This window comes from Neolamprologus brichardi, unplaced genomic scaffold (genome assembly GCF_056152115.1).
Source record: "Neolamprologus brichardi isolate AB-2024 unplaced genomic scaffold, ASM5615211v1 NODE_ptg000031l+_length_7269946_cov_1, whole genome shotgun sequence".
Taxonomy (NCBI): Eukaryota; Metazoa; Chordata; class Actinopteri; order Cichliformes; family Cichlidae; genus Neolamprologus; species Neolamprologus brichardi.
This window is the reverse complement of record NW_028270136.1, coordinates 6,862,494-6,882,158: the sequence shown is the minus strand read 5'-3', so window position 1 is coordinate 6,882,158 and position 19,665 is coordinate 6,862,494. Positions and strand designations below refer to the sequence as shown.

Below are 19,665 nucleotides of genomic sequence, written 5' to 3'. Positions count from 1 at the left end.
ATGCGGCTGCACGACTCCTAACAGGAACTCGAAAAAGAGAGCATATAACCCCCATGCTAGCCTCTCTGCACTGGCTGCCTGTGTCTTTTAGAGTTAATTTTAAACTTCTTATGTTTGTTTTTAAATGCCTCCACAGTCTTGTCCCGCCTTACCTCTCTGAGCTTCTTCATCCCCACATACCCTGTCGGTCTCTCAGGTCAGCTGACCAGCTGCTCCTGGAGGTACCGAGATCCAGGAGGAAGCTCAGAGGGGACAGGGCCTTCTCTATTGTGGCTCCAAAATTATGGAATAATTTGCCCATGCACGTTAGAGAGGCCCCTTCACTGTCCACTTTTAAATCACGTCTTAAAACCCACTTTTATTCCTTGGCTTTTAACCTCAGCGAGACTTAGTTTCTCTTTTAATTGAAGTAGTTATTTAATGATTTCACTCTTCTTTTATTTGGTTTTTACTTATATCTTATGTAATTTTATTTTACAGTTCCAATGTACAGCACTTTGTGTCAGCTGTGGTTGTTTTAAAGTGCTTTATAAATAAAGTTGATGATGATGATGATATCTAAAGGAGCCAGTTGAGGTCGTTCGGGCATCTGAGAAGGATGCATGTCCCACCAGGAGGAGGCCCCGGGGTAGACCCAGGACACACTGGAGAGATTATATCTCTCATCTTGACTCACAGTGATGCTGAACAATAAGGTTCTGCATTTATTATTTCTACAAAATGAAAACTAAAAGACTTTCAAATCACATGAGCCAATATTTTATTCACAACAGAAAATGTAGTGGTCTTTGACTTATTTTTCATTCAATGATGTGCCAAATGTTCTCTATAGCTGAAAAATTTGGACTGCAAGCTGGCCAATTGAGCACCTGGACTGTTCTCCAAGGGAGCCATGCTGTTGTAATAGCTGCATTATGTGGTTTTTCATTGTTCTGTTGGAATACAAAAGGCCTTCCCTGAAATAGAAATCAACTGGAGGGGAGCATGTTCAGCTCTATAACATTTATATACCTTTCAGAATTCATAGTTCCTTCCAAAAAATGCAAGCTGCTCATACTGTATGCAGTTATGCACCCCCATACCACCACTGATGCTGGCTTTTGAAGTGAATGCAACCAACATGTTGGATGGAATCCCTCCTTTTTCGCCTGGAGGACACGGCGTCCATAATTACCTACAAGAATGTCAAATTTAGACTTGTCTGGTCACAGAACACTTTCCCTCTTCGAAACAGTCCAATTCAAATGAGTCTTGGCCCATGGTGCATAATGTTATGCACTGTAGATAACGACAGTTACATGGAAAGCCTATGCAATCTGACATTGAGGACCTTTGTAAAATAATTCAAAAACAATCTTTTTACACATTCTTTCACAGGCTTGAGAGTCTCTGCCATTTTTCCTCGGGAAACTCTATGTAACACACCCCTTTTATAGCCAATCATGTTACAGACATTTTATCAATGAACTTATTTACTTCCTGGATGTTCTCCCAGCTGAATCTTCTTGAACTTTCTTGCTTTTTCAGCCATTTGTTGCCCCATGCCAACTTTTTTGAGACCAGTAGCAATCATCAAATTTGAAAAGAGCTCATTTTCTGCATAAAATTGTAAAATGTCTCAGTTTAAAAATGTATAATGGTTTTATGTTCTGTTGTGATCGAAATATTGGCTCATGTGAGTTGAAAGTCATTTATTTTCATTTTATTCAAATTGAAAAAATATCTCAAATTTTCTGGAATTCAGGTTGTAGGACTGGACTTTAGAAATTCATTATTATCAGGATATTGAAAAACTCCCTAAAAAGCCTTCAGTTAATTAAAAAAATACTGCAGGAAGAGTACTAACAGGGAGTAGAAAGAGGGAGCATATTTCTCCTATATTGGTGTCTCTTCATTGGCCCTGATCAGAATCTACTCTAAAATCCTCCTGACATATAAGGTCTTAAATAATCAGGCCCCATCTTATCTTAACCCTCTGGGCTTGTTTTTGCAAGGAGGTATTTTAATTGCAAGGAGGTATTTCTGTAGTCTATTGATTACTAGATAGTGGAAAAGGGGTGGGATTAAATAAGGTTATGCTTCTTCCTGATCCTTTTTGAACATGAAAGTTATTTGTAGTTGTGGTTGCTCGTTTTCCTTTTGTTTTGCTTTGTTCATTTGTCACTTTTAATTCTATGTTGTTGTACTTTTTCAACATGTTCAAAATAAAGATTCAATCAATCAATCAATCAATATTGTTCAAAATCACTACCCTTTCAGCTTGTTCGTGGCAAAAAGTGGCCACCAAAAGATAAAGTCTATAATTTTTATTATTTTTATGTTTTTTAGCCATTTTTTCTACATAAAGCTTTTAACTAACTTAAGTTATTTTCATAAATATAAAATACTTATTACTTTTTAATTTTTTTTAACCCTTTAAACACCAGTTTGTTTGTCCACTGCATTAGCTGGAAGACAACCTCAAATCTCGCAATTTTATATAATTGCATTGCTACTGAAATTTCTTGTATTATTAATAGTAGAGTCCGGGGCATGTAATTGATTCACATCAACACTGATTATAACACATTGTTATTTTTGTGCAGGGAGAGCAAAAACATAAAAAATCCCTCTCAGCTTGTTCGTGGCCAAAAATGGCCACCCCTTGTTTACGTTTGCAAAATGCTATAGAATACATATATATTAAGAAAAATTCCACTTTTTTCAGTTGATTTTTTAGATTAGCATCAGTGCTGTTCATGAAAATCAAAATTTTATTCAAATTCAGAATTCTAACCCTTTAAATACCAGTTAGATCACATAATCCTAGGAACTCATAAATCAAAAAAATAATAAACCCCCGATTTTTTTTCCAAATAGAACATGCCATCTGATTTATTTTCTAATCATGGTGGAGGTTAGATGTATAGCAATAATTAACAGTATCAATGAGTTTGATGAATCTTTGTTCTTTTGTGCAGTGACAGAAAAACAAAAAAACTCCCTCTCAGCTAGTTCGTGGCCAAAAATGGCCACCCCCTCTTTACGTTTACAAAATGCTATACAATCCATATATATTAAAATAAATTTCCACTTTTTTGACTTGATTTTTTAGACTAGCATCAGTGCTGTTCATCAAGACCAAAATTTTAATCAAATCCAGAATTTTAACCCTTTAAATACCAGTTAAATAACATAATTTTAATGATTTACATAGGGATAAAAGCATAAAATCCCATTTTTTTTCTACATAATACATGCAAACTGATTTATTTTCTAACCATGATGGAGGTTAGATGCGTAGATGCGAAGTTTTATGCATCTTTCTTTTTTTGTGCAGTGACAGAAAAACAAAAAAACTCCCTCTCAGCTTGTTAGCGGCCAAAAATGTCCATCCCCTATTTATGTTTACAAAATACTATAAAATTAATATATATTAAAACATTTTTCTACTTTCATTGACTTGATTTTTTAATTTAGCATCAGTCCTAGTCATGAAAAACAAAATATAATTCAAATTCAGATATTATACCCTTTGAATACCCGTCAGATTGTGTATTATTATAGTAAAAATAGTAATAAAGTATAGTAATAGTAATAAAGTTCACATTTTTAGCATATGAATGATGAAACCTAGTATTTATTTTTATCATCATTGCAGGTCAGTAACAGTAACAGTAACAATAATTTCTTTTTAATTTAACAGTCTAAATCTATGCTATTAGAGGGGTTAGGCTAACTGGAGAATCTAAATGCCCGTAGGTTTGAATAGTTATCTGTCTCTCTGTGTTATCCCTGCCACAGACTGGTGACCTTTCCAACTATCATAGCTCACCCTATGATAGCTGGGCTAGGCTCCAGCTGCCCTGCAAACCTCATAAGGATATGGGGAACAGGATAAACGGATGTCATTGTATATGTAAAAGAAAAAATAAATAATAAATAAAATACATTTGTTTTGTAACATAAAAACAACCCTTCAGGGAGATGCTGGAAGATGAATTGTGGTTTTATGTGTCTACAGTCTATCGGGCTGTCTGATCACAGAGGGAGGCTGTACTTCTCTGGCCTCAGCTCTGAGCTTCAACCCCTCCCATCTAAGAGAGCTGAACCTGAGCTACAATCATCCAGGTGACTCAGGAATGAAGCTGCTGTCGGCTGGACAGAAGGATCCAGGCTGGAGACTGGAAACTCTCAGGTATGGAGAGAATGTCTGATAGAGGAGGAAGAGCTGGAAACATTTCCTGTGTCCTTCACTCATTTCCTGTTCATTTTGTGTAGATGTCGTAAGACCAATCAAACATGTAAGGACATTGCTGTTTCACAACAAAAAAACTTGTTTCGTTGAAATAAAACAAGAGATATTTACTGTTGGTAAAATAAGTATTGAGATTAGAAAGCAATCCTTCCACCAATTAATATCAGCTGGTTCCATCCCAACTGATGGCCTATAAAAAGGTTTCTCATCACCAAAGTGTCACATAAAAAAACACCTCATCATGCATAAAAACAATCACCTCTCTCATGACCTTGACAACCTTATAGTTCCAAACTAAGCATTGGTTACAGAAGAATTTCTAAACTACTGAAGGTTCCAGTAAGTACTCTTAGGGCCATCATCCAGAAGTGGAGACAGCATAGTTTCGAAATTAACCTGCGCAACTAGGTGCTCCCCGCAAGTTTCAAATGAAAAATGAGGGTGGACGTTTCATCAAGACAATGGTCACACAGCCAAAGAAACTCTCAACTGGTTTCAGAGAAGGAAAATAATGCTGCTACAATGTCCCAGGCAATAAGCTGACCTGAATCCGACTGAAACTCTGTGGAACAAACTAAAGGTCAGAGTTCATAAAAGGGGCCCACAGAACTTTCTAGATTTGAAGATGTTTTTGTGGAAGAATGTAAAAAAAAAAATCACACCTGAGCAATGCATGCAAATAGTTTCTCCATACAAGTGGTGTCTTGAAGGTACCAACACCAACACAGGCTTACATTTCAGTGTGTATTTAGTGCTTTTCTACCTGTGTCATTTCTCATTATTACACACAATTAACTTATACATCTATGGTTTGATTTCTTTCCATGTTTGGATTGGATGGGTTGTTACCACCATTTTTCTCCGTATGTATTATTGTAGGGCCTACCTTGTGATATAAAGTGCCTTGAGGCGACTGTTGTTGTGATTTGGCAATATATGAATAAAACAGAACTGAAAATTCAAATCTGGTGAGAGTTTAATGTCAGTAGCACCTTGAGAAATATATTTACTCAGAACATTAGTGACTTATTCAATACTTAATTTATCCACTCTAACTTAGAGAAGAAGTGTTTCAAGACAAGTTGCTAACTTTTTAGCCATACTCTAAAACAGAGCCTCTTTTCCTCTAGTACCTTCTCAGGTTGATTTGAATTGGTTTCGGTCATTTTCTATTACAATTTAATACCACCTAAAATTTGTGGGGTCATTATAGTAATGCTGCCAAAATTCCCATGATATAATTTGTATACAACACAAACGCAACACAACAAAGGGGGGCATTGTGTCTAGGTTTGGCTGTGTGGGAGGCAGGATTATGACCCAAGTGCAGGACTACAAAGATAAAACATGAACTTAAACAGCTTTATTGTTGAGAACTACAATCTAAAATACTAAACTCTTGGCATGGCGAGGCATGAATCTGGTACATGGAACTAGAAACCAGACACTAAGGAGCAAAACGTGAAGCACTCAATGTGGATGTGGCGTACAACACTAGAGGCCAACTTCAAACCTATAGCGCAAGTTACCATCAAATGCGGGATCTACCAAGGAGATGCTCTGTCCCCACTGCTGTTCTGCATAGGCCTGAACCTCCTTAACAAAACTGGCTACAGATACCGACTACTCAATGGAGCAGTTGTCACACACCTCTACATGGATGACATCAAGACGTATGCCAAGGGTGAATCAGTGATCCATACAACTAGGATCTAAAGCAATGACATCGGAATGTCATTCAGACTAGAGAAGTGTAGATGGATGATAACAAAAAGAGGGAAGGTAGTCAGAACTGAGGGGATTGAACTACCAGAAGGCAACATTGCAGACATCGAGGAGAGCTACAAGTACCTGGGGATCCCACAGGCAAATGGGAACCATGAACAGGCCAGTAGGAAAGCTCCAACCACCAAGTACCTACCTAGGTTCAGGAAGTCATGAGGAGTCAGGTGAATGGTAAGAAAAAGATATAGGCTACGCCCTGCCTGTGTTTAGGTACCCTGCTGTGATTATAAACTGGCCAAAGGAGGAGATAGAAGAAACTGACATCAAGATCAGGAAGCTCCTGACCATGCACTGAGGGTTTTGCTCAAGTCCAGCACCCTGAGGCTGAATGCTAAGCTGAAGGAAGGAGGCTGGGGACTGCTGAGTGTCCACAGTCCAGGATGACACAACAAACATCCACAAATACATCATGAAGATGGCTCAAACAGACCACGTGCTCAGTGAATACCCCAGGCAACAGAAACCCATGAAAGAGGAAGAAGCGGAGGAACCATCGTGGAAGGATAGAACCCTGCACAGTATTTATCACTGGCAGATAGAAGAAGTGGCTGACATCCAGAAGTCCTACCAGTGCTAGATTGAAAGATAGCACAGAGGCACTAATCGTGGCAGCACAGGAACAAGCTGAGCACATGATCCATAGAGATAAGGATGTCATGGCTGGTAGGCAGACACACGGAAAGAGGACCGAATTGCAGACACCACTTGGAGATGCGTGACATGAGTGCAAGAAGACAGAACATTAATTACAAATAAGAACAGATTTGTGAGAACAGAAAAGAAAGCTAACACTGGCAGCTCTCGTTGTGATAACTGCCCTGATGCCAACTAAACAAAGAGAAAGAGCGCAGAGAGAATTTCATTCAAACTAAGATTATCGCTATTGTCAAAAAGAATTCACTAAGCAATGAGTGCTACAAGATGGTGCCTGGAGGCAGCTCAGCCTACAACTGTGAATGCACCTAAAACAAACTAAGAGAGAGAGTTTCCCTATGCACACTGAATGTCGCACAAGCACTACGCAACTCAAATACGCTACGATCAAAGCAGTCCTTTGAGAGAGTCTTTGCATGAGTCACACAACAAACAACAATTAATCGAAGGCAGTGAGGGGCTCCAAGAGGGAGTTTTGGGGCTGTCGTGGACATGGTTAGGAACCCAACACTGGGTTAGAGCCAGAGCAGGAACCCGGGAACAGGGTGGGAGGAGGAGTTAGGGACGGTGTTTTTGCAAACAAAGTCACTGAAACAAGGAGATAAAAATTAGCCTCTTTGCCACACTTAGATCTCAGAATAGTATTTTTCTGAACAATCTCACTTTCTGTCAGTGGAGACGGAGCTTAGAGGGAAGGGAAAGTCTGAGTAAATATTCTGGTGCACAATCTGTGTTCTGCAGTGTTCTGGGCAAGGGGGCAGGTAGGTAAGTGTGTCTGGCGAAGCAGCAGGCAGTTCAGCGAACAACCACAATGAGGTAGAAAAGTAGGTGAAAATAGCCGTAGTGATAGATGTAGCGATTCTGAATGACAGCAACATCATGAAGAAGGAGCATGAGAAGCTGGAGAAGTACAAAGGGCTCAGAGAAGAACTGGGGAAGATGTGGAGGGTGAAGGTAAAAGTGGTCCCAGTGGTGATCAGAGCACTAGGTGCAGTGACTCACAAGCTAGGCGAGTGGCTTCAGCAGATCCCGGGACCAGAATTCGAGATCTCTGTTCAGAAGAGTGCAGTCTGAGGAACAGCAAAGATACTGCACAGGACCCTCAAGCTTCCAGGTCTGTGGTAGAGGCCCGTAGGGGCGATAGGGGAATTATTATTATATATAAATAAAACTGAATTGAACTGAACAGTGACTGTTGTTGCTAAAATAAATCCAAGATTTTTTCTGAGGTTCCTTCTCGAAAATGATATGCCTACAAATTTTAGGCATCTCAAATGATGTGCCTAAAGTTTTAGGCACATCATTTTCATATTGTTTGTCTGGTTTGATGCCATCATTCCATTGATGCCATCAAGGGAATGAGGGATTTCATGGTTTGTGTTATGGTAAATGGTAAATGGCCTGCATTTGTATAGCGCTTTACTCAGTCCCTAAGGACCCCAAAGCGCTTTACACTACATTCAGTCATTCACCCATTCACACACACATTCACACACTGGCAATGGCAAGCTACATTGTAGCCACAGCTGCCCTGGCCTGCCGGACACTGGCGCCACCGGCCCCTCTGACCACCACCAGTAGTAGGCAAACATGGGGTTAGTATCTTGGCCAAGGATATTAGGCATGCAGCCGGGAGGCAGCCTGGGATCGAACCACCGACCTTCTGATTAGTGGCTGACCTTCTGATTAGTGGCTGACCTGCTCTGCCACCTGAGCTACAGCCACCCCATGGTTATGTCATTTCAGTAATATACTAACCTGCTATTTTAATTGTTTTGTGTTTTACCTGTGGTTGGTTGTCATAGAAATGGTTTTATGAGCCTTTGGCTGAGATTCATTTCTATTGATACCACACATCTATATTTACATAACAGACCTGACGTCACAGCCCATGAAACCGGATGTTTTGACTCCTGCCTCCGGTACCGGGGGTGGTGGGGTTCAAGAGATTGACTGTCCAAACTTTTTAGACAATATAAAACTGATTATGTATCCTATGGCTGCTAGAGGAACTATTAAAAGTCTTATGAATGAGAGCAAACGCAGGCAGGTGTTATTTCCAGCCAAACCCAAGAGAAATATAAAGATAATAAAGATCACAGTGTGATTCAGTCATTTTTCATTCAATACAGTGGTGTAGTGACAGATCCAGGATCAGTCCAAATTATCAGCAGTTTGATCCACGTATGGATTGAAATGTATTTGTGAAAATATTGGACTGTTCTTTTATCAGTGTCTAACAGTATGTGTATTAGAGCAATGTAATTTCCATGTGTGCTTGCTGAAATAGATGGTACTTATCTTACTCCCATCCTCCTTTCAGGGTGGAGCCTGCTGGAGTCCAATGGTTGAGACCAGGTCTGGGGAAGTGTAAGTGTCTTTTTAATGTGTCATTTGGTGTTCGCTCTCTCTGTAGTAGTCTCACTTCCTTTTCCAACACACGGTGGTGTTTTTGACAAGCTTATCTGGATAACAAATTAATTAAAAACCTTTAGATAACTTCTTATTTCATAGCATAATCTTCATGTGCTTCGTCTAAAGCACACTCTCTGTGTACTCACTCACTAATTTATACCCAACGTATTCACTCACTGTGTCTTTACTGTTTGACTAGCTTAGCTTAGCTTGTAGCCGACTCGCTAGCAGCATGGGCATTGCACCTCTCATTCCTGCACTTTCCTGCTCATTGTATCAGATGTTTACTTACTCCTTTGCTTCCTTTAGCAGTAATGATACTTGTAATAAATGTAGCCTATTGTTAAACAGTAGCCCTACAAACACCACCAATCTGTTCATATGTCTAACCGTTTTTCCCCACTTAGCGACACAGCCGCCGGGGATCAAACTCTGGTAATTGGCGATTCTGTTCTGAGACATGTGAAGCTAGAGACACCAGCAACCATTGTCACTTATCTTTCAGAAGGCCAGAGTAGGCAACATTGAGGGAAATTTAAAACTACAGAATTCAGTAAAATTACAATACACGTTGGCAGTGATTACACCCGGTTATGTCAATTGGAGGTCACTAAAATCAATATTGTTCTTTCCTCTTCTCTCCTCCTTTGATCCCCCAAAACCCCATCCCCTTAGAGATTGTGTCATAGTGATGGGAATTACGGCTCTTTTTACAGAACTGGCCATTTCGGCTTGACTCACTAAAAAGATCTGATTCTTTCGGTTCCCAAGCGGCTCTTAAGGTGGTTTTGTTGCTTTATTTAATTTATTATCCCTTCCTATTGCAAATTCAATTCAATTCAATTCAATTTTATTTATATAGCACCAAATCACAACAAAAGTCGCCTCAAGGCGCTTTATATTGTACAGTAGATCGCACAATAATAGATACAGAGAAAAACCCAACAATCATATAACCCCCTATGAGCAAGCACTTTGGCGACAGTGCGAAGGAAAAACTCCCTTTTAACAGGAAGAAACCTCTGGCAGAACCAGGCTCAGGGAGGGGCGGCTATCTGCTGCGACCAGTTGGGGTGAGAGAAGGAAAACAGGATAAAGACATGCTGTGGAAGAGAGACAGAGAGATTAATAACAGATATGATTCGATGCAGAGAGGTCTATTAACACATAGTGAGTGAGAAAGGTGACTGGAAAGGAAAAACTCAATGCATCCCACAAAGTGGGAAGCAGATTTATCAGTCAGCTTAGACCAAAACTTCTGGTCTCAGGTATGCTTAAAAACCTTTAAATTGATTAGAAATCCTAGTCGGCAATAATACAACACAAAATACTATATAGAATGCACTATACAGGTCATCGGATGTTCCAGATGGACTTTACATCTTCCAACAACTGCTCACACTTTCAAGGCAATACACCAGACAATAACATCCAGGCTCGTTGATTCTGTCCACCAGTTAAGAAGCTTTGGCACGGGATAACAATCAATCAATTAAAATTTATTCATATAGCATATTTTAAAACAACAGTTTATCAAAGTGCTTCACAAATTAGGAAATAAAAATGAGACAAATACAACGCAAGACGAGACAAACATAGAAACCAACCAAATGATAATCAAACTATCTTACATCAAAGCCAGAGTTAAAAGATTGGGTTTTAAACCAGATTTAAAAGACTGAACACTCTGAGAAGAGCGAATGGCAATGGGGAGGTTATTCCACAGTCTAGGAGCTGCAATAGCAAAAGCACGATCGCTTCTGGTTTTCAACCTAGACTTACGTTGAATTAAGAGCATCTGGTTAGAAGATCTTAGTGCTTTTATAGGATTATACAAATGAAGAAGTTCTGTTGAATAGCTAGGGGCAGTGTTATTTTAGATTTTATAAGTGAGTAAAAGAATTTTAAAATCAATGCGAAATTTCACAGGAAGCCAGTGTAAGTTGGCTAAAACTGGAGTCAAATGATCATGCATTCTGGCACCCGATAAAAGGCGTGCAGCAGCATTCTGTACTAATTGCAACCGATGAAGAGAGGAGTGAGGGAGGCCTAAATAGAGGGAGTTACAATAATCCAGTCTAGAGATAATGAATGCATGAATAAGCTTTCCAACGTTCTAGGGGGAGAGGAAAGGCTTAGCTTTAGAAATTTGACATAGCTGATAGAAGCTGGATTTAACCACAGTAGACAGTTATTTCTCTAATTTGAAGGAGCTATCCAAGAGTACCCCAAGGTCTCTAACAACGTGGGAGAGGTAGCTAGCAAGTGGGCCAAGGGTAACAGTTAGTTGGTTCAATGGAATATGGCTGTCAAAGACAATAACTTCCGTTTTTCTGTCATTCAAGGTTAGAGAGTTTTGAGATAGCCAGGTTCTCACATCATGAAGACAGTTAAACAATGTATGCAATGGATCTGTGACATTCAAACTCAAAGGGAAATAAATTTGAATGTCATCGGCATAACAATGGAAAGAAATATTATATCTTTGGAAAATAGATCCCAAGGGCAACATGTAAAGAGAGAATAGCATAGGGCCCAAAACAGACCCCTGGGGCACACCACAGAGAAAAGGAGCAGAGGAGGAGTATTGCCCCATAGTGATAGAGAATGACGTCTCTAAAAGATAATATTTAAACCATGATAAGGCTGTGCCCTTAAGGCAGAGCCAAGGCAAAGGTTAAAATATCAATACTACAATCTAAATATCAGGAGAGCAAATCAATATGCTTTCAGATGTGTGACTACATGTTGGTGAACTTTTCCTGGATTCTTGCTCTAGAATAATTGATAATAGAATGTTATGATCTACTGTGTCAAACGCAGAAGTCAGATCCAGTAAGACTAGAACCACAGAGCAACCTGAGTCAGTGGTTAAAAAGAGATGTGATATGTGAAGTGTCTGAAATGTAAAATTCCAACCTCCCCTTTAGTGTGCTTGTTGGGAAAATTGGATGATGTCACTACAGAAACTAATACAGTCCACATGGTTTTACTGCCCTTTGCATGTCCAAGAAAACGGTCCTCATGAACTGGAAAAATAAAAATAATCATTATTTTAGGCAATATAGAAACCATCTAATAGATTACATTAGTCTCGATGCAGCCTCTGCCACCACATTAGATATATCCCTCTGGGCTCCTTTGATCGGCTCCATCACCTAGCGGGGGTGGGAGGTCATGGTTTGGTCCCATCCCCGCTATTGTGGTCGATGTGGAGGTTGGGACGGGCTTAGGGCGTCTGGAGAATCCCTAGGGGTGTTATCCCTGGAGGGCTTAACCTGGGGGTTGTGGTCATAACCTGGTTAGTGGCTCTGGTTGCTCTTAGAGGCTGTTCTCCTCGTGGCTGCATGCAGCAGGGCTTGGCAGGGTCTGTGCTGGCGGACGTAGGTTACTGGCCTGGTAGCCTGGCTGTCCCTGAGTGGATCCGATGCAGGCATGGGGGCTTGGGGTTCGGGGGTGCTTCGCCTTTTTGCTAGGGCTCTGGCTGGGCCTTGGGGGCTTCGATCCTTGTTGGTGTGTCGCTGAGGTTGTGGGCGGGTGGGTGCACGGGGGCTCAGCCCTGGCGCAGGGGCCTCTGGTGCATCGGCCTAACTGGGGGGCTCTTCAACTGGCAGGGAGGTTCTTCCATCCTTGCAGGAGTCCACTCTGCAAGTGGGGGAGAGACATAGGAGAGGTGGAGAATAAACTCAACCTGGGTGTCTATTGTCTTGTGTAGTCTGGGAGATGATTGAATGTTGGGGTGGGTATAGTTTCCTCTGCGGTGGGGTCGGGTGGGCTGCCCTGGGTCCTGTGGGGCTTGGCGGTGCTGCTGCCATAGGCCCCGGTCTGGATGGGCCTGGGCCCCCTTGCCTTGGTGGGTGTCGGAGGACGGGGGTGCCTACTGGGGCAGGAAGCCCCACCCTGGGGCCAGCTCCCCCGCTGACCCCAGGGAGGGGCTTCCTGCCCCTCCCTTCTTTTCCTCCCCATCCCCGACAGCCTCCCTCTTCCCGCTCCTGGGTTTCACCAAGGTTCACCCCCCCCACCCCCCCACCCCCCCACCCCCGTTCTCTGCTGGCCATCGGGGCAGGGGGGCTGGGAGGAGGTGTTGGCAGTCCGACTGGGATCTGTGTTGCGGGGCTTCCCTGCTGCTGCAGAGCCGGGGTTGTCTGCTTGCCTCCACCCCGGGGAAAAGGGCAACATCTCCTGGGTCTAGGTGCCGTTTCCCCTGTAGGGGCGAGGGTACCTGGACCCGGGGTATAGAGTGTGTTTGGGGAGTGTGATTGTGTGTACAATGTCCATTTGTCTTTACGCTGGGTGAGTGCTGAGAATTTGTAAATGTGTGCATGAGGGTGGGAATGCATGTTTGTGTCTGTGTGTGCCTGTTTGTCTGTGTCTATATGTCAGGTCGGGTCTTAGACTCCACCTCTCTGGGAACTCCCTGGAGTTGGAGTATTAGATGGTTTCCATATTGCCTAAAATAATGATTGTTTTTATTTTTCCAGTTTATGAGGACCGTTTTCTTGGACATGTAAAGGGCAGTAAAACCATGTGGACTGTATTAGTTTCTGTAGTGACATCATCCAATTTTCCCAACAAGCACACTAAAGGGGAGGTTGGAATTTTACATTTCAGACACTTCACATATCACATCTCCTTTTCCTCCCCTCACCACACTCCCTGCCGGTGGCTGATGCCCTCAGGGGTCGGTGCGTTGGTGGTTCTTGGTGTCCGGGCCTTGGCGCTCAGGTATGTACCAGCTCACCGCCGGTGGCTACTTGGCAGGGCCTGGCGCCTCTTGCTCGCTCAGGTCTTTTCCCGGGGCGTAGGGGGCCCTAGGGCCTCTGGGCCTGCGGCTCGGGTCACTCTGGCACAGCTGGCTGCCGGCAGAGCCAGCGGGGGCGCCAGTGCAGCCCCCTCTGGCTTCTGCTCCATGGCTGCTGGGTGACCCCTCGTCTGGGCCTCTCCTCAGCTCTTCCCAGGAGGGTGGTACGGATGCCGCTCCGGTGGTCCTCCTTGGGCTCTTGCACTCTGGGGCCTCTGGATGTCTGGAGCCTGGATCTCCTCCATGCCTGCTTCATGCCCTGGGGGATGCGGTTATGGCTCCCTACACCCTCTAGCAGACCATTACATTCAAAATAAGTTTATTTTTAAAAACCATGGCTAGGCTTCAGCCCTTCCCTGAAAGTCTCGGTGAGCTAAAAAAAACAAAAAAACAAACAAAAAAAAAAAACAGGCAGGAGGAACAAGTTCAGAGAAGAAAAAAAGCTCACCGGAGCGAATCCAGGATTGCGTCAGGAACAAAACATCCAAATTCCGGGTGAGAAAAAGGAGGCCGTTCTCACTCCCGGGACATAGCAAGTGGAAGGGTGACCTTCCACGTTGTTATGGTACGCGCCAGGTTATGGATGAATTTCAATTGAATGACGGTCTCACGGTAATACATGTATCATCCATGTATTCCAGCCTTAAACCCTAACCTTATCCCTAACTCTAACCATAACCCTATTCCTAACCCTTAACCAGCACAAAAATGACATAAATTCGTGTTTTCCAAAGCGATTTTAAGAAAAGTAAAGAAGATGTTTAGATTGAGTCCAAACGGCTCTCATGTTTTCTGATTTTTTTTTTTCCGATATCATCATTTAGGAATGTGTTGGGTACCCGAAAGCGTAAAATGTTGATGACTTGTGACATAGCGTTAAATCTTACGCTTAGGGAGTGAGAACATGTTGGAAAAAAATAGTTTAGGATAAAGGTTTTATTCACCAGCGTTGACCAATGCCAAACGGCTTCCAGTAACCCCTTCCCTGCCAGAAGTGCTTCTCAGCTTGCTTAGATACCTGTGTTGCACGCCAGTCCTAGGGCTCCCAATCCAGGTCCAAACCAGAAAGCACAGCACTGGAAGAGTTGGATAAGGTAAAAGTCATACAGGGCAAATCCAGCGTTGGCTGAGCAGTTTGAAAAATGTCCGGTCAAGTAACAAGGATGGAAATTGCAGAAAGCACGGGGGGAGTAAGGCGAACCCGAAGTCCACCCCACTTACCACGCTTCCTGGAGTGCCTCTTAAACAGGGAAGGCAAAGGTAGAGAATGTTCCAGTAAAAGAGCTGGTAGGCAGCAGTGAGGCATCTCCTAAATCCCAATGTGTATCCAACTCATAGTAGAGAGGTGGCCGAACTTAGCAAAGTTAGCCGATCATCAGTAATTAAAGCACTGCCCTCAGAGAGGCACAAAGCCACAGCGAGGACAAACAGTACACAACAGTCTAAAAAGAAAGAATAAAAACAAAAACCAGAAGGAGCACGGCCTGCCGAGCACACATCACCATCTTGAATCTGCCTGTCAAGGTACCATATACTACCATCTCACCCCATAGAAGCACTTCGCTCTCACACTGCAGGCTTACTTGTTGTTCCTAGAGTATTTTAATCAAAAATGGGAGGGAGAGCTTTCAGTTTTCAAGCCCCTCTTCTATGCAACCAGCTTCTAGTATGGATTCAGGAGACAGACACTATCTCTACTTTTAAGATTAGGCTTCGAACTTTCCTGTCGCTATATAAATAAAACTGAATTGAACTGATTCATGAAAACAAAGCAGCACACATTCAACCATCTTCAAATTGTCACATCACTCATTCACATCTCTTATGTCAGGAGTCATCATCAAAGTGTCAATCAATGAACAGATGATGGATCAGTAACTGCAGCTGGATTGTGTTGGTTCTCTCCATCAGATTCCTGTCAACTCACAATTGACATCAACACAGTGAACACAAAGCTCCAACTCTCTGACAACAACAGGAAGGTTACACATGTGGAGGAGGTTCAGTCATATCCTGATCATCCAGACAGATTTGATGGTCATCCTCAGCTGCTGTGTAGAAATGGTCTGACTGGTCGCCATTACTGGGAGGTTGAGTGGAAAACAAATGTTATTGTATCAGTGGGTTACAGAAGAATCAGAAGAAAAGGGGACAGTGATGACTGTATGTTTGGAAACAATGATCATTCCTGGAGTCTGTACTGCTCTGATGATGGTCCTCAGTCAGTCTGGCACAGAGACACTGAAACAGCCGTCTCTTCCGCCTCCTCTGTCTCTAAAAGAGTAGCAGTGTATGTGGACTGTCCTGCTGGCACTCTGTCCTTCTACAGAGTCTCCTCTGACACTCTGATCCACCTCCACACCTTCAACACCACATTCACTGAAACCATTTATCCTGGATTTTGGGTTGATTATGGTTCCTCAGTGTCCCTGTGCTGACTTGAGTGTAAAGATTCTCCTCCTGTTAGAGAAACACTCTGACTGTTGAACAGATAGTTCAGTCTTTACATGTCTGTCTCTTTCACTCAGAAACATGTTTTCAGATTCATTCATTCAATCATTTGATGTTTTAAACTGTTGTAAATAATTCCTTTAAACGTCTTCCTCTTCAGTCGTTTAAAGATGGAAGCTCCAATTATTCCAGGATTCACATGTTGTTTTTCTGTCTTTTTCCACTCAAAGCTTCACAGTGAATATCAGTATGTTGTGTTTCTCTGAAGCTCAGTTCACAACCAGCACCTCTGCATTTTTGACAAGTCTGAGCTCATTAAAATGAATCCAAATGTTTGATTTCTTTTTCTTAATGGGATTTTCCCAAAGTCTGCACATGTTCTTACTGTTTCACTCATTGTTGGAAGCTCATTATTGGTAAATGTTTCAGCCATATAATTTTAAAATATTGGCTCAATAGTTTTGAATGCATTGCATTGATTGTATTGAGAGATCATAATGCATGTGGCTAATCTAATAAACAGAAACGGCTTCAATCCTCATGTGAAACTAGTCTTGTGTTTTTCCCAAGTTGAACAAGGACATGGTGCAGGATGTTGGTAACAACTTGGATATCAAACTCTTAGAAACATGGAAATCTGAGTGTTAGGTTTATATAGTGGATTGTCATTTATGCTTAGAAATATCTACTCATATATGCTTAGAAGTATATAATCATTTGTAGATTGAAAGAATGTCTCATCCTAGGAGGTCTGTAACAACTCTGTGTAGCATGAAGGCGGGGGGGGGGGGGGGGGGGGGGGTGCGTTCACTCCTCTCCAGAGTGTTCTGGCATAGATCACACACCTCTTGGGATCATGAGCAAGGCTGTAACTTCTCTTTCTGATATATGGTATAGCAAACACACGTATATCTGTTTGAGTGTAAGAGCCTTTGTTTATGTGAACTGCTGGACTCCCTGGCGCCAGTAGGGTGGGGAGTCTTTACGGGGTCACATCATGACCCCCCACACACACACACACACACACTTACACAACGCACAGGCAAGTTACTCTTTGTGTGTATGTATACATCATATGTTAATGAACCTATGCATATTCATGTAACCACAATAAAAGGAGTGCTATAGGGAACCTGGCTGAGAGTCTGACGGAGGTCAAGTGGGTGGAACAACACTTGGCTCTGGGGAGGCTTCCCTCATGCATGAATAGCCCAACGAACTTTTCCTACTTGGTGTTCAATGCTTTCGCGGTGTAGTTACATTGTCTCGTTCCAGCAGTGGGCCTGTGCTAGACAGACCCAACAGTGAGTCTATAGCACTGCATATGTTGTGTATCTCTGTATTTTGTATGAAACATGAAAACTATCACAAAGATTCCTGGAGAAGAATCTGCTGTAATTTGGTGACAGACATTTCATTTGTTTTGATGTCAAACTTTTATAACCTGTTTCATCATTTTTCCATGCAGCTCTAATTTTCTAAAATCGTTCATCAAAAACAAAGAGGAAGTGATTAAAGATGTGTTTTTGTCCACAAAGCATAATGAGCTCTATTGCTTAGTAAGTTTTGGGTGATGTACAGAGTCAGCATTTCTGAGGCCACGGAGAGAAAAAGAGGAGCACAAACACTTACTGTGAGCTCACAAACACACACATTTACAGTTGGTTTGTCAATAAAAGCCTTGATAAGAAACAGAAAAGTATTTAGTGAATGTGACATTTCCATGGTGATTAAGGGTTAGGGTTATTGTTAGGTTGGGGTAGGGAGAGGAAAAGTGTTCCGGTTAGGGAGAGGAAAGGTGTTCCGGTCCCTGAAGGGACGCGGAGGTGCACGGTCCTTCCCTCGGGCCCTCCCGCTACTCCACTGTCTGTTGCAGCCACCAGAGACAAGACGCCGTCCCCGGTACCACACAGGGATCCAGTTCTGGTCCACATCATGAAAGACCATTTTTTCTTTTCTTCTTTTTTTCTTTTGCACTGATGAAGCCTTTGTTACCTATTAATAAGTGTTTGTGGTGATGCAGCCTTTGTTATATATGTATTAATGTCCAATTATGTTATTTATTAAGTCCAGTATAGATAAAAATGTATATAAGAAATAAAAATTGAAAATGAAAAAACAAACAAACAAATGAACTGTTTTTATTGAGGGGAAAAAGAATAAACTGTTTTTAATGAAATAAAATCTTTTTTTAGAATAAAATCAAAATCAAAAGACCAATGAGAAGTGTGCCTGGGGCAATGTTTCGACCCCACAGGGTCTTCTTCAGGCCAGGGCACATGCGGTACAAAAAAACACAGTGGCTGCTGTTAACAATCTGGAGATGTTGCTCCTTTGGCTGTCAGGGCAAGAATGAGGATGTTAAGCAGTCCTCCCCTTATATAGCCTCTGGTAAAGTAAAGTGAAAATGTAATTTTTAATGAACTGATGTTTTAACTTTTTGGAGCCTTGCCTATAATGATAAAAAAAATAAAAGAATAGCAAATGTGGATATAATCAAATAATTTAAAATTGTTTTTAACTTTTTTTAATAGTTTTTAACGACAATGAATTTATTAGATAAAACTGTGTTTTAAATTGTTTTAGTGTTTATATGAACTCATTTTAAATGTGTTTTTTTGGTGTTTTTAATTATTTTTTTTGGAATATTTTTTGCGTGTTTTTAATAATGTTTTTAAATATCAACTTTCCGTGTTTTAAACGTAAACGATGTTTTGAAAAACAATAACCATAACAAAAATGTTTTTAACTATTTACAACCTTTTTTTTCACTCTAAGACTAGTTATACCTAAGTAGAACAAATAGAGAATCAAATGTTTTAACCCTTTAAGACCTACCATAGAACCAAGTTCGCCAGAGCTTATATTATATTTTTACATGCTGTAGTGCCATTTTTGGGAGCATTTGAAGTTGCTATTCAATTCAATTCAATTTTATTTATATAGTGCCAAATCACAACAAAAATCGCCTCAAGGCGCTTCATAGATACAGAGAAAAACACAACAATCATATGACCCCCTATGAGCAAGCACTTTGGCGACAGTGGGAAGGAAAAAATAGGAAGAAACCTCCGGCAGAACCAGGCTCAGGGAGGGGCGGCCATCTGCCGCGACCGGTTGGGGTGAGAGAAGGAAGACAGGATAAAAGACATGCTGTGGAAGAGAGACAGAGGTTAATAACAGATATGATTCAATGCAGAGAAGTCTATTAATTTGCTTTGTTTAGGAAGGGTTCTGAGTTTAGAAGGGCATGTATTGAATTTGCTTTTAAAATCTATAAATTTTTTACTGTTTAAACATGTGCTGGATATTTTTGTTGTAT

The 19,665-nt window shown here is 41.6% G+C and overlaps 1 protein-coding gene and 1 pseudogene across 4 annotated transcripts in view; both read left to right on the top strand.

Annotated features, from left to right (window-relative positions):
• The window catches only part of LOC148094750 (NLR family CARD domain-containing protein 3-like), a 230,279-nt gene extending 213,949 nt beyond the window's left edge, over nt 1-16,330 (top strand). For all 4 annotated transcript variants that reach the window (XM_087837214.1, XM_087837213.1, XM_087837212.1 and 1 more), the window contains 3 exons: nt 4,004-4,177; nt 9,000-9,046; nt 15,804-16,330. In XM_087837214.1, the coding sequence (XP_087693340.1) occupies nt 4,004-4,177; nt 9,000-9,046; nt 15,804-16,330 (748 nt within the window). The remainder of the gene's footprint in view (nt 1-4,003; nt 4,178-8,999; nt 9,047-15,803) is intronic.
• Nucleotides 5,711-6,599, top strand: LOC148094751 (uncharacterized; annotated as a pseudogene).
• Nucleotides 16,331-19,665: the final 3,335 nt, after the last annotated feature.